At 39.8% G+C, this 15792-nt stretch overlaps 1 protein-coding gene across 1 annotated transcript in view; it reads left to right on the forward strand.

Moving 5' to 3' along the window:
* The window catches only part of CC2D2A (coiled-coil and C2 domain containing 2A), a 128746-nt gene that overhangs the window by 57493 nt on the left and 55461 nt on the right, over nucleotides 1-15792 (forward strand). Inside the window, exons 12-17 of the mRNA XM_012638399.1 lie at nucleotides 1792-2001; nucleotides 2977-3083; nucleotides 6875-7015; nucleotides 10091-10247; nucleotides 10975-11213; nucleotides 13852-14029. Of these exons, the coding sequence (XP_012493853.1) occupies nucleotides 1792-2001; nucleotides 2977-3083; nucleotides 6875-7015; nucleotides 10091-10247; nucleotides 10975-11213; nucleotides 13852-14029 (1032 nt within the window). The remainder of the gene's footprint in view (nucleotides 1-1791; nucleotides 2002-2976; nucleotides 3084-6874; nucleotides 7016-10090; nucleotides 10248-10974; nucleotides 11214-13851; nucleotides 14030-15792) is intronic.

The following is a 15792-nucleotide window of genomic DNA, read 5'->3' on the forward strand; positions in this document are numbered from 1 at the left end:
CTAAATATTATTTTATAAGATAAAATTGATATTATTATAAATGTAGGACACACTATTTTAGAGCCCTATAGAAAACCATAAGTCCTAAATATATATTAATAGTCTACTAATCCAGGTGGGAAAAGATATAAAATTGAATGGCTAAAATATCATATAGTCTTACCTATGAAAACTAGTACAAAGCAGGCAACAACACAACACAATGACAAATTAACTGGTAAATGGAGACTCATATGTATGTGCTCTACTGTAAATGCAAATGTTGGTCACTATTTTGGTGACTAGTGGGAACTGAAAATCAGCTCACAGTATAAAACAAATGGGAATACATTTCTATATGTATATACATGTATACGCATACACACACATATATTCACAATATATACCTCCTCTTCTCTGTTCTTAGTCTGATAGGGAATAATGTTAGCTAGAATCCCCCCTTCTGCGTTTCTGTACCACTCTCGGCACATTCCAGGCTTAACACTTCTAGATCCTGGGGCTGTCTTCCCCTCTAAGTTCATTGCTGCTTGATGACAGGCTCTGCTACACTGCAGACATCCATTAATCTTTGTTGAATAAATGAGATGACATATGTGAAATGCTTGATATGCCTAGTGAGCTGAAGAATGCGAATTGAATCTTTTTCCTCAGCCTACCATTTGTACAGATGAAAAAACAGAGGCCCAGAGACTTATAGTGACTTGCCAAAGATTTCAGAGCAAGTTCAAGGTAGAACCAGGGCTAGAATCCAAGGCTTCCGGCCTAAATGCAGCATCTTTACCATGCAAAAGAATTCAATGAAGAGATTACTGAACATGTTACCCACAATTTAAGAGGAATGAAGGCTTTAATTCTGATTACAGTTTTTACAACTTCCATTTAACCTCATAATTTGTTAATAATACATTTGTGCCACATGATCTTATATTATCATTTTCCAGGTAAAGTAAATAGCTTCCAAAGCTCATCTCTGCAAAAGGAAAGGATTGAGTGACCTGTCTCAAACCACCACATCCTGACTATAGTCAGGCTTTATATAATGAGGAGAGAAAATAAAGACACAAAATCAGAGATATTTCCTCTCTACCTCTGAGCTCCCCAACCACAATAGCAGTGATCAAGGCAGATTATCTTGAAGATTTTGTGAAAAAAAAAAAAACAGAGAAATCTATCTGATACACTATACACCAGACAATCCCAGAATCCCCACTGGAAATCTCCCTTTCTGTTTTCCACACACTCAGCTGCACCCCCTTCCTCTGTTATCTTGCATTCCACCTTCCTTCCTCCCCAGGTAAAACGGGTGCCAACATGGAGCTTGGTTAAGTAAAAGCTAATCTCTTGCTGCTGTCTACAAAATAAAGATTTCTCCATGTTTTAAAATTTTCATTACACAGGAGTATATCTATGATCCAAATAAAGATCAGTTTGAACTAGAATCTATGCTTTTCTCGTTAAAAGAACTCGAGGTCACCAGCTACAAAACCCAAGATTTCAAGAAACAGAATCGTCTACACAAAAAACATTAGAACGATGACTTGGGAGAGTAATGAAACCAAAAAGATAGAAAAGCAAGATTGAAGTGGTTTCTTTTCTCACTCCTGGTCTTTCATTTTCCTTTTCAAGTATTCAAAAAAAGAGCAGGCCCCTAAAATTTGCAAACAGGTAATCAAGCATCTTCCACTGACTTGACCAGGATATGAGGTATTTTGCACCTGACCGTTTTCCCACTGCGGATTAACTAGTAAGTGCTTTCACTATATTCCATCCACACTCTGCTCTCTTTGGCAGGCAGTGAAATATGTCCACCGTAGTCAGCATATGATTGGATCTGGAGACCCTTCTGGAAATTTCCAACTGGACATTGATATTTCAGGGTTAATCTTCACTCATCATCCCTGTTTTAGCCGAGAGCATGTTTTGGCAGCCAAGCTGGCCCAGTTATATGATCAGTACCTTGCAAGACACCAGAGAAACAAGGCAAAGTTTCTTACTGATAAGGTATATATGAGCTCTTCCATGCTTATTGTTGGTGGGGTTGGTTCTTCCAATGAGCCCAAACAAATGAAAATACTTTCTAGCAGCAAAGTGTTCATGCCCCTCATTGATGTGTTCCCTCTGTCTAGGATGTGTGATACATTGTCTTACCTAGAGGCAAAAAGGAGGATAGAGATGGTGCACATTTAAAACATGCAAATTCAATACCACATGCTTGCTTTAAAGAGAAAGATTTAGGTAAACAGCATGAGTGATCACACCTACCAGAAGTAGGTATTAGATGGCAGATACATGGCTATTACTTGCTTATGTGATCTCAGATCCTGAGACCATTGGTGGCTTGAGAATCCCTCTGACCTTGGAGACATTTTCATTTTCATATGTATTTTCCCACAGTGTGGCACCTAAACACAAGTCACTTGCTTTGACTAATGCTCAAAGAAATGGCTATCCAGTTTGGATTTATTTCCAATGTGACATTATCACATGGGATTTTCATGGATCATTTTGACTATAGGCAATTTTGGTCTCATGCCCCAACTTTAGAACCTCACTGCCCAAATAAGAGAAATAACTTCACAATACCTCCTTTTGTGAGTCTATAATTTTATGATTTCTTCATATCACAGGAATAGCATTGTATGTGCAGGACCCGGAAAGACCCACTGTTAACTTTACAAGAAAACTTGTTTCTGAGACACACACATGAAAGTAATATTTGTCATGAGTGGCTTGATTATCTGGGCCACAGAACAAAGATAGACATACACTATTCTTTATTATTTCAGTTTTTTTAAGAGCAGATAAAACATTCTCTGTCACAGTTCATTTTGATGAAAGTTGGAGACAGCCGGATGCTTGAACATCCATTCACAGACTGCTGCCACCATTTTGCCCAGAAGAGGGTAGGTCTACTCACATTGCTTGCAGTAGGCAATAGAGTTTCTAACTCAAAACTTGTATCCATATCTTTTTAAGCTTCAAGCTCTAAGAAATGCTGTTCAGACTGGCCTTAATCCAGAAAAACCTCATCAGTCTCTTGATATGATCCAAAAAACCATCAATGAATATAAATCTGAAATTCGGTGAGTAAAGTTTATAATTGTAACTACTATTTTTTTTCCCCTGTTAGATAAGCACTTGTTTAGAATTATTTTTCCAGATAGCTTTTCTAAATGCACTGCATGCATATGAAATTATGCCAAATAAAACAATGAAACACATCCATCCTATTAATTTAAAATTTGAAATCCGATAATGTGAATGAGGATGTGGGGAAATAGTCTCATACTCTCCAGGTGTAAGCAAAAATTGCTAGAACCACCACTTTAGAGAACAGCTTGGCCATAGACTAGAAAAGTATTGAAAATGCCCATCAGCTTGGAACCAGCAATTCCTCTTCATATGTGTGTGCTCTAAGGAGCTACATCTGCCTGTGCACATGGGTATGTGTGCAAGGATGAGCACAGCATTACCCACAAAAGTAAGACACCAGTAGCTTACATACATGCAAACATGCACACACACGTTTACACACATAGATGTGTTCATGTATATATATTTTATTAGAGGGATCATATTGCATATACCATTCTGCAACTTTTTTATGTACAATGCATCTTAGACCTCTTCCTATTTTAGTACATCTAGGTACTCTTCCTATTATACTACATCTATAGTACATCTATTATAGTACATCTCTATCATCGTTTAAAGGCAGGCATTATTTAAACTTATTAGTTTATACAATCCCCAATTGATAGGCATTTGTATTATTCCGATTTTTTATTACTTAAATCATACTTTAATTAAAATTCCCTAAGTATGTATTTGTGTATGTATATATACATATTTGTTTGCCTGTATGACTATTTCCACAGAATAAATTCTTAGAATAGGAAATAATAAATCAATTAGTGTCAACATATACTTTTTTTCTTACAATTCTAGCCATGAGTTGGAAATTCTTCCAGCAAAGTGTACATTAGTGAAGTTTGTATACTATAATTGCAAAAGTATGAAGACTGTTTAAAAATGACAAAATTTTTTATGTTAAAAGGAAAACATTGCAGCCTCCTTGTGAGAATAATTTTTATTTTAGCAAGCATTGGGTAAGAAAAAGGTAACAAAAAGCTGTTCTGAAAGCAGTTATCGTTCGATGTGAAATCGTATTTATTAACCACTATTTGGAAAACAGCAGAACTATATGTGAGGCCTACAGACAAGCCCGGTGGACTCATGGAAGGCAGACTCATTGCAATAATTCTGCCGCCCCTGGAGACGAAACCTCTGAGATTCATCATTTATGACCCAGTAAAAGAGGGGATTTCAGTCCTTTACTGACTTTTCTCTAGGTGGTAAAACAGTTTCTAGGCAGATGATCTGTTCCTGTATGTCTCACCATGCAGACCCCCTTGCTCAAATCCCCTGGGATCTGATCCGCTGCCTCCAAGAACCCCCACCCGATTATCTGCTGGGCCCTCAGCTGGTGCGGTTAACCTGGGCCCGCACTGCTTTGAGCACTTCCCATTTTATCTTGCATAACAGCTTCCTGACCACACTGCTTGTCCTCTGAACTGGAACCAGGATATATAAGGAAAGAAACAGGGATGTTCATGCGATACAGAGAAACACTTTAACCTTCTCTTGGGGTCTTCACCCTCAGATGTGCTCGATCTTGGGCAAATAAAAATTCTATGACCCCAGATGTCCATCCAACTATCACTTTATGTTTCCTTTCACAGCCAAACCTCTGGGAACATTTGCTATTCAGACTGTCTCCACTCCCTCCCGTCTCCAATCCACCCTGTCTCACTTCTGTGCTCACCTTTCCTCTGAAGCAGCTCTCACCCCAGCCGCTGGAACCTCCACATAACTAAGTGGAATAGAAGCTCTGAGCTCTGGACGCTGGCACCATCCCCACGTGTTGACTGTCGAGACATTGTCATTCCTTCATCTCCATCCACCACCCTCTCCTGGATGTCCTCATCCCTCACCAGCTGCCTGTCCTCATCATCCAAGGCCTAACCTTCCTCCTCTGCCCAGCTTATAAATGTTTGGAATTCCTCAGATGTTGTTCTTTCCTTAACCTTTTTGATGAATCCACTTCTGCAGCTTTAAACATTATCTAGATGCCAGTGGCTGTCAGTTTCATCTCTGAGCTGAATGTCCCCTCTGTACTCCAGACCCCATCCACATTGGGCTTCAGAAAACTGTTCCCCACTGCCTAATCAAAACTGGCTTCCTCTCTTCCCCTGCAGCTCTGGTCACAATTGTAAATTAAATATTTTTTGTGATTCCCTGCTTCTTTAGCTCATATGTCAAACTTTTGTATCTAAGACCTTTTTCTAACATTTCTGGGAAACTATTTTGTTAGATACTAAAAAGAGAAGTAGCAAATGTATCAGAAAGCTTGAAGGTGTTGTGTAACTCAGTAAAATAATTTTATATTGCAATTTTTAAAGCGGAGGCAGGGGAGCTAGCAGCTAAAGGCGTAAGAGAAGAAGAGACCACCTGGTAATGACAGGTAACGTTTGTGGGCCACTTACCAGGTATGAGGCAAGGTTCTAAGCACATTGTGTGGATTATCTCATTTACTTCTCCCAGCATCCCAGTGAGGTCGGTTCTCTAGCATCCTTATTTTACAGAAGCAGCCTGGGAAAGGGAAATGTCTTGCACAGGTCCAGCTAGAAAAGGATAGAACGAGGCTTCAAATTTGGGTAATCTGGCTTCAACAACTGCACCCTTAACCACGGTGCTTGACTGCCCCTCAAGGAGAATGTTTCTTATTCTAGTTTGTCACTTGCTCTTCTAAGGACTTCAGAGAGTCCCGGACCTTGGCTGCCCAACTCCTAACTGGCTGTCATCTTTTGTCATCTTCCTTTTCCACAGCTACCAGTTGATGGATTAGAAACTTAGACCTCCTTGCTTCTCTGTACCATCTCTCCAGACTAAGTCATCATAAGTGCAACCTCCAGATTCAGCCCTTCCTACTGGAGGTCAGGAGGGGCTAATTTGTAAAATGCTGCCTCCTTGGATTCTCGTGGTCTTCTCTTAGGCAAATCTCACACTGTATTATATCAGTTGTGTATGTGTCTGTCCTCTAGGCTAAAGGATGAACTCCCTAAGGACAGAGACACCTCCTATCTCCTGGACACTTCTGAATCTGCTGGAATGACATACTAGTACTTGTTCAAAAATTAAATGGTTGCTTCATAATTAATTAATTAATAGCATGATAGAATGTATTCAAGGTCTGGATTGGGCTATCATTCATAAAGAAGGCCTAAAGAAAGGCATTAAACAATTTCCAAACATTTTAAATAACAAAAATAAAGATGAACACATTTTCAAATGATACCTCTTCAGATCAAGCCAAAATTATCTGTAATCTACTTAGCACTGAAAACTCTCCAAGAAATACAGTAACAATACTTCATTTCCTCAGTGTGGAACTTGTGATTTGTATTAACACAGAAAGGTTTTAATGTATTTGTTGTTAACTAGGACAGTAAGTACCATACTTTGCTTTGTTTACAATAATGTATTCTGTGAGAGCTACCTTTACTGAGCTTTTTATTTTCTTAACTTCAAAGGTGATTATTTAAGGGTTCAGAGTTTTAATAAGAATTTTAAAAGATAATTTAGTTTAATTGAAGTTAGATTCACCTAGAGAGAGCAAAATCAAATAGACCTCTCAAAACAAATCGGTATCCTATTGTCTTTAAATTTGCATTGGTATTTGGATTTCTAGTACTTGTCTAGAAATAATGGTAACTACAAATTGAATATACAGTCACTGTAGCATTATTAATTTCTTTTTTTATTTGTGAACACACCTACATAACTTTTTAACATATACTTGTATATCTTGTAGACAAACTAGAAAACTGCGGGATGCTGAACAAGAAAGAGATCGAACATTGCTTAAGACCATCATTAAAGTTTGGAAGGAGATGAAATCCCTTCGAGAGTTCCAGAGGTTTACCAATACGCCCTTGAAACTTGTTTTGAGAAAGTAGGCTTTTTTCAAAAATTCTTTTATTGGGCTATATCATACGTTGAGAAAAATGTATAAAACATGGATACAGTTTGAAAAATAATTACAAATGAATAACCACATAACCACTCCCAAGTTAAGAAATAGAACATTGCTGTACCTGAGAAACCAGCGTGTTCCTTTCCCCATCACCACCCCCTCCATCCCAGATGTGACAACTATCTGGATTTCTGAGGTCATTGTTTACTTGCTTTTATAAAGTTTTGCTGTCTTTGTGTACTCCCTAAGAATACATGGTTTAATATTGCCTGTATTCCACTTTTATGTAAGTGTAAGTATATTGTGTGAATTCGTTAGTGAATATACAATCGTTTCTTTTCTTCAATACTATGTTTGCGAGATTCAGCTATTTGACAGCACATAGTTTGTTATCTTTGCTTTATAATACTTCATTATATGAATATAGGAAAATCTGTCCATTTTACTGTTGACGGGCATTTGAGTTGACTCCATGTTTTAACTTTTATAAATACCACTTCTATAGACATTTCTGTACTTTTAGGATACATGTGCCCAAGTTTTCCATAAATATACCTGGAAATGCAACTGTTGAGTCTTAGGGGATGTATTTCTCCAACTTCACATGCTGATTCCAAACATTTTCCAGAGTGATTGTGCTGGTTTATACTTTCACCAGGGTTCCCACAGGTCCATATCGTGTATATCACCTGATGGGGTCAAACATTAACATGCCGCTAATCTGCTGCCATGTTTCAATTTATATTTCCCTGACTACTCATGAGGGTAGGCATTTTTCATATGTGATTATTTGGATTTCCTCTTTTGTGAGGTATCTGTTCAAGGCTTTTGTCAATTTTTGAACTGGATTGTTTGTCTTTTTATCTTTTTTGGTAATTTGCAAGAGTTTTGCATGTAATCCTAGACTTAAGAACTTGTTAGTGGTGTGTATTGCAGATACCTTCTCCCACTTCACCGTTGCCTTTTTACTCTCTTTCTGGTAATTTTTGATGAATAGAAATTCTTGACTTTAAAAGGATATATTAGTCTTTTCCTTTATGATTGGTGCTTTTCATATGTTGCTTAAGTAACCCTTCCCCTGAGTCATGTAGATATTCTATGATATTGTCTCCTATAACCTTTATAGTTTTATCTTTCACATTTCCTCTTTAATCCATTTGGAATTGATCTTTGCGGTTTGGAGAAAGTAAGCATTGATAACATTTATGCTACCTAATTCACTGAAATTTTATATATACCTGAGAGTACAGTTTATCACCACAAAACCATGTTCTACGTATTAATGCAAAAGTGTCTCTGCTGTAGGTCTTGGTCCTTTCCTGTTTGTTTCTTCTGGATAAGTATTGTGTGTATCCTTTTGTCTACACAAAAAGGAAAAAATTTAGGCATATATCTGACATATTGCTTTCAAAACAGTCATATTTTAGCCAAAGATGCCTGCAAACTGTGATTTTCTTGGGCTGTAATCATAAAACTAAAAAAAAATCTTACACTTTGCAGGACAAATATGATTGTGTGCTCTTTGAGAGCAAGGACCTTATTGTTATTTTATATCTGGTCCCCAATAGAGCACCTGTGACTTAGCATCTACTCAGTTAATACTGGTTAACAAAAAACAAATTCAAGTATTCTATCATAGAAAAACTATGGATGTCTCCCAGAAATTCCAGTATTTCTGCTTCCAAATTCCATCTCCCAAGCTACCCCTCCCACAGAAGCAGTGTATAAATCTTTGCTAGATTATTCTTTCCCTCCATCCCTTCCTCCCTTTCTCCTTCTGTCCCTCCCTCTCTTCCTTCCTTCCTTCTTAAGTTTATAGGATAAACTAAATTTATAAGCAATTTACCCATAAGGTCATAATACCCCTTCCTCCAATAAGTAGCTGTTTCCCAAATTCTCCTGGGGTGCCATTTTTTTCACATTCTTGATTCATCTAGCCACCATATGATAAAGCATAATTTTTTCCTATAAAAAATTATTCAAGTTTCTAATAGTTTATTCATGTTTCTGAATAGCAATGAGAAAAGTGAATGGTTCTCTGTATAATCAGAGATGGAACATAATTTGGGGGCCAAATCTCCCCAATGTTTATAAATTTCAGGTACCACCATGTATCCAAAGTGATTTCTGTGGTAGTTATCCTAGAGATCTGTAAGAGCTTGTGCCTCGGGGGACTGTTCATTGCTAAACCACCAGGCCACACACGGACATAAGCAAACATTTGTCAGCTCTAGACATTTGACTACATTTATCTAAAACAGAGAGAGAAACGTGAGGAGAGTAGAACTTGGAAGCCAGACGTGGTAGGAGGAACAGCTCAGTCACCAAGTTGCACCACCTCCGATGTCCTGGGTGGGTTGGTGGTGCTGCATGTTTGCCACCCCCCACTGCACAGTCACACTGTGCATTAACACACAAAGCGCTCAGAAAAGATGACCAGCAAGGAAATTTTCACATTTATTTAATCTAGTGCCAATACGGCCACAGCATCTTTTTTTGGTAGGACAGAGCACAGAACCAAAGTTCTACAGTACACGCCGTGGGAAACACTGGTTTGGGTTGGGCTGGTCTCCTGAAGGAATATCAGCAAAATCATCAAAGAAAAACTAAAATTGTCAATCCAAAGTCAAAAAAGTGATTTGATGGTACCACCAAAATGCAGTGATTCCTCAGAGACTTGCAGAATTAATGAAATAACTGATGAAACGTCTGTCACCATCAGCTGAGAACTTATGGACACTGTGTCAGCACACTCTATGGGTCATTTACCTCAGAGTGGCATTTATTGCTTAGTGTTCAATAGGTTGTGCTCATATTCCAGCTCCTCCACTCACCAACTGAGCCTTCTTGGGCAAATTACTTAACTTCTCTGTGCTGCAGGTTCCCTCATGCATAAAATGCAAATATTAACAGTATCTGCCTCATGAGGTTGTGTTAACACACACAATACTTTTAGAAGAGGAACTGGCACAAAGCAAGCCCAATATAAGTATCTGCTGTTGTTATTGCTTTTAATTTCAAGAAATAACCAAGGTACTATAAATCATTTTAAAGGGAAAAAGTTGACCAGAAAGCAGATGAAGAAGCATATGAAGCAGAAATTCAAGCTGAAATAAGTGAATTGTTGGAAGAGCACACAGAGGAATATGAACAGAAGATGGAAGAGTACAGAACATCGTACCAGCAGTGGAAAGCCTGGAAGAAAGCCCAGGTTTGTAAACACAGGCCTGACCAAGCAGGGTCTGGGAGGGCGGGCTAAGGGACAAAAGGATTAGTGAAGTGACTGCTTAATGCATCTGTTTAAAAAGCCCCCCATCTAGCTGATACCAGAGCCAGCATTGTCCATAGATAGTTCTTTGGTAGCACTCTGTGACTATCTGGGTGAAAAAACAAGTAAATAACACAGTAATTGCTCATGCATGTGTCAAGCACTGTGCTAAGTATTTTGCATGCATTGTCCCATGGAATGTAGGGTGTGGATGCTTCTGAGTTTCCCTCAGAAAATTATGTAACTTTATGCACATGACTCTGCAAAATCAAATTCAAGCACAAGTAATAGAGCAAGGTGGCTTGCAATGCTCGCTGTGTTCACAAGCCTTATTTTAATTTCAAGATGTGTCCTTGGCCTTGAGAACCAGTATTAATGATTACATGAATAGCTAACATTTTTTTAAGCTTTCTAGGGACCAGGCACTATCATAAGTGCCTTATCCTCATTTTAACAGCCCTGGGAGGAGTTTCTTATGTTTGTTCCCATTTTGTAGATGAGAAAAACGGAGGCACAGAGAGGCCAGGTGACTTAGTAACTTGCCTGAGTACACACGGCTGGTTGAGGTGGGGCTGGAGTTTGCGTCCAGGTCCATGTGGCTCTGACGACTGTGCTCTTGAATGAGATTCCAAAATTCCTGTTTGACATCACATTGCCTCTTACCCAACAGAGGGCCAAGAAGAAGAAAAAGAAACAAGCAACAGAAGAACATCCCGAGGAAGAGACTGAGGAGCCGTATCCTGAGGAGGATCCTGTGAAGCCCACCCCTCCGGAGCCCACTGATCAGGCAGCGATAGAGCAGCAGGTGAGGGAGAGAGCAGCGCAGAGCAGGAGGAGGCCTGGAGAGCCCACGCTGCTCCCAGAGCTGAGCCTGGCGGGGAGTGTGACCCCCAACGACCAGTGCCCCAGGTGAGTGGACACTCTGACCGTGAGTGAGGCTGACATCTGGCACGCTCGCATGTGTACACGCACGCCCACACGTGCATGCTGTGTGGAGTGTACGTCTGCTGACCTACAACAGCATGATCAGAAGAATCAATGACTCTCTGTAAATACATATTAGGTTGAACCTCATGAAATTCCTGACGTTTGCCCGTGTTAGGAGATTTCACATGGCTCACTTACCCATCCCTGCTGCCTACTCAGGAGCACACTAGGTAAAGCTGCCTGTAGAGAAGCTTCCAGTCACAAATCTATGCCTGTTCTTCACGGTGGCTGTCTAGGCCTGGCATGGTGGCTCATGCCTGTAATCCTAGCACTCTGGGACACTGAGGTGGGCAGATCGTTTGAGCTCTGGAGTTCGAGACCAGCCTGAGAAAGAGCAAGACCCCATCTCTACTAAAAAAATAGAAAGAAATTAGCTGGACAGCTAAAAATATACGGAAAAAATTAGCCGGGCATGGTGGCGCATGCCTGTAGTCCCAGCTACTCGGGAGGCTGAGGCAGGAGGATCACTTGAGCCCAGGAGTTTGAGGTTGCTGTGAGCTAGGCTGACGCCACAGCACTCTAGCTAGGGCAACAGAGCAAGACTCTGTCTTGAAAAAAATTAAAAATAAATAAATAAATAACAAACAAACAAACACAGTGGCTGTCTGTGTGGCTTTTGGTTTGGGTCCCTTATCGGTAACCTCAATGTGCCTTTTCTCTCCACTGGTAGCATGTCCCTCCTCCCTGGCATGGGCACCAAGGCCTCTCCTTGACCCTGATTCCAGCTGCTCTTGGAGCCAGCTGCTTTCTTTGAAGGCCTCATAGAACCTCCCAAAGGGAACTGTGGGTGAGCCTTGTAGCTTGTATCTAAGTCAGGCCACCTGTAGCCCACCCTCCTGATTTGATAAAAATATATTTATAGACATTCTCATTTGCTGCCTATTTATTTATTCCCTATACCTTATAGTCATGGTTTTCAAAGGATAGGCCTAGAGTCAGCAGCATCAGCCTCATTTAAGAATTTGTTAGAAATACAAACTCTCAGGTTCTACCTGAGACTTACTCAGTCTGAAACTCTGGGGTGGGGCCCAGAAAACTGTGTTTTCACAAGGTCATCACGTGATTCTGATGCATGTTATAGGATATCAGAATGGATTAAAGGGAATCTATTAAAATCGTTGATACCACCAAATCCCAGGCTTCATTCTCCAGTAAACAGAAGAGCTGTCATGAATATCAAAGACTGGAATCTCCAGTGTCCCAACATAAAAAGTGAGAATTCAAATCAAAGCAGTCAGCGCCCAAGTTCATTAGGATGTGGGGATTAATTAATTATTCCACATTAATTAATGTCATTATAAGACTAACTACAACCTTCTTGATTTCAAACTTCTGTTAAGGTATTAATGATTGATTTATTTTTAAATTGTAGCTTCTTGTGTATTTTCACGTGTTCTGTCAACTTCACATATTTAGATGCTATACATAAGTTATTCTCTAGCACTAAATTAGTTATTTTCAAGACACAAATACCATGCCACATAATTCTGTCATAAACAGTCAAAATGTGTGATGACAGAGCATGCTTTCTAAAATCTGGTCTTGATTTGGTAATCTATTATGAGTGGAGTCCAAGTCTGTGGGTGTCTTAGATACTCTTTGCAATTTAGTGTTAAATGTCCTTTATAGAAAAAATGCTGAAGTGATTTGAGCAATTTCGTGTCTGAGATAGGTCTAAATTGTAAAGATATAAAAAGTTAAAACTACCACCCAATTTAATGATTAGAAAATTTGTGTTTGGATGATGAAAAAGTTCTAGAGATGGATCGTGGTGATGGCTGCACAGCATTGTGAATGTACTTAATGCCACCGAACTGTAAACTTAAAAATAGTTAAAATGGTAAATGTTACGTTGTATATGTTTTACCACTACAATAAAAATTTTTTTTAATAAACTACCGCCCAAAAAACCTGAGCTTTAGATTTTGATGCCCTAATCTTTTCCCTTCCCCAACAAGCTTGAATTGCTATTGACTTAACCAATAATAAGCATTTTGGCGTGGGCATCTCTGCAAATATATGCAATAAAATTAAAGACTACTTTTGGGGGTTTGGTTTATTTTTAACTTTCTGGCTATAAGAATGATATGCTTCAACTTTTCCAAGGTACCAGCATACCTTTTATTATGATTCAAATTATCTTTAAAAATAAGGAATGTTACTTGATATCCTGCCTGTATCCATTGTGTAGTCACTTATTATTGAAAATGTTGAGAAAAAGCTTGGATTTTAGAGAAATAGACTTGATCTAACTGCTATAATATGCTACTATATTTTTAGGATAAAACTTCTTATCCAAATATAAATCATTACTATCCCTTATGGTTTAAGTTCACTCCACTTAACAAAGAATATGTTTACTTAATTGGCTTCTCCACGAGTTCCGCATCGCAATATTTTATTACAGTAAGCTCTGCAAGACCCGTGCTATTTTGGTTAAATGAGGCTGACAGAACTGCCTCCAGCTTACCTTGTTCTGTTCAGCGTCCATTTATCAAATATTCCAGTGACCCTTAGTACATGAATGCTAATCCCACCTGCAAATGGTTTCTTTTTGCAGGGCAGAGGTCTGGCGAAGGGAAGATGTAAAGAGGCGCTCAGTGTACTTAAAGGTGCTCTTCAACAACAAGGAGGTGTCCAGGACGGTCAGTCGGCAACTAGGGACAGACTTCCGAGTTCACTTTGGTCAGATTTTCAATTTGCAAATATTCAACTGGCCGGAGAGTTTAACACTTCAGGTACACATTTTAATTATAGTCGCTGTCCCATGAATTTTTTGTTCCTTGCAAGTGTCAGTTGGTTTTAAGTCATCCATTGGCTATGCAGGTGTCTTGATATGTTCTCAAGGGGAATAGGTCAGCCTCTTCCTTGGCACATCTGTTCCTAAGGTCTTGGCAGAAAGAGATCTGCTACCCCACTTGCCTCCTGAAAAAGCTGGCAGAATAACGCTGGCCGCAGTGCTCAAGTGTGTGGCTTAAGATGGGGTGGGGGATGGGGGATCTCCAGCTCATTCACCGAAGAACTATTTCAATATCACCCTCCACCAGGACCCTAGCATAATACAACAAAGAAATCAATTCTGGCATAATCACAGGTGGTTATGATGGGGCACGAGGAGAGATAAAAGTGCTAGGATCCCCCAAATTAATAAATCTTCTCCCTAGCCTAAATCCCACCATTAGCAATATATTTACTTGTGTCTGTTTCAGTTTCCTAGGGCTGCCATAACTAAGCACCACAGACTTGGTGGCTTAAAAACAACAGAAATTTATTCATTCTCAGGTCTGGAGGCCTGAAGTCTGAAATCAAGGTGTCCGTAGGGCCATACTCCCTCTAAAAGCTCTAGAGGGGAATCCTCCTTTGCCTCTTTCAGCTTCTCCTGGCTCTTGGAATTCCTTGGTTTCTGGCAGCTTAACTCCAGTCTCTGCCTCCGTCTTCACCTGGGCTTCTCTGTGTCTCCGTGTGTCCTTTTGTCTCTCATTGGATTTATACCCCACCTTAATACAGTACGCTGTCATCCTGATCTTTAACTAATTACATCTGCGAAGACCCCATTTCCAAATTGGGTCACATTCTGAGGTTCTGGGTAGACATCAATTTTTGGAGGAGGCTATTCAGCCCACTACAGTGTCTTAAGACTTGTTTGTTCTTTTGGTGAATCCTTGCTTCTGATGCTAACAGATTTCTCTCTTACGATTCTAACAGGCTTGTTAACTAAGGTTGCAACTATATGGCACACATGGCCTTGCTTCCCATCCACTGCCCTGGCAGAAATCACTGATCCTCATCCACCACTTACACAGGAATTTCTCACTCCCATCCACCACCCCTGCCAGAAAAGAATAATGGATTCTGACTTTTTTTCCCCACTGAGCCTGGATTTAACTTCAGAATCCTTTTCAACACAATAGTCTAAGCACTCACTATCTAGTGATTGTAATTGACATTAAGTCTGTGGGTACTATTACAGCTGTATAATTATTAATTACATATTTACATACTTCTGTACTGAATGGTAACTAGATGCTGCCGTGAGTCCCCAAAATGCCACCCTAGCCACATAGACCCCACTTCCAAGATCCCTTGGACCTTCCCACAGTTGACCAGTTAAAGTGGGTGGCTGAGCAAGGCTGGTGCCTGCAGGACTCTGATCCCAAGCTGTGGCTGACAGCTCTTCTGAGTGGTTAGTGCCTGGCCCTGTGTGTTGTTCAACAATTTGAGTATCATCGCCTGCCTAGACCTCAGAAATAAAAACCTAAAATTGATAGAGGAAGTTTAGGGCATCTAAGATAGGCTGTTCTTTTGACAGTGGGAAGGAAGCACAGCGGAAATACATGGAAAGAGAGTGGGGGTACCAAGAAATGGGAGGGGGATCCTAAAAGGGCCACCACTGGGTACCCAAGGTCAACCTATAGAGTTTAGGATTTTTCCAGAGCCTGTGGCAGTTTTGTCCACACCTTTTAATTTGTAGGTGAGGGCAGAGGGTGGTCCTCATTTACAA

The sequence above is a fragment of the Propithecus coquereli genome, unplaced genomic scaffold (assembly GCF_000956105.1).
Source record: "Propithecus coquereli isolate 6110/MARCELLA unplaced genomic scaffold, Pcoq_1.0 Scaffold13, whole genome shotgun sequence".
Lineage (NCBI taxonomy): Eukaryota > Metazoa > Chordata > Mammalia > Primates > Indriidae > Propithecus > Propithecus coquereli.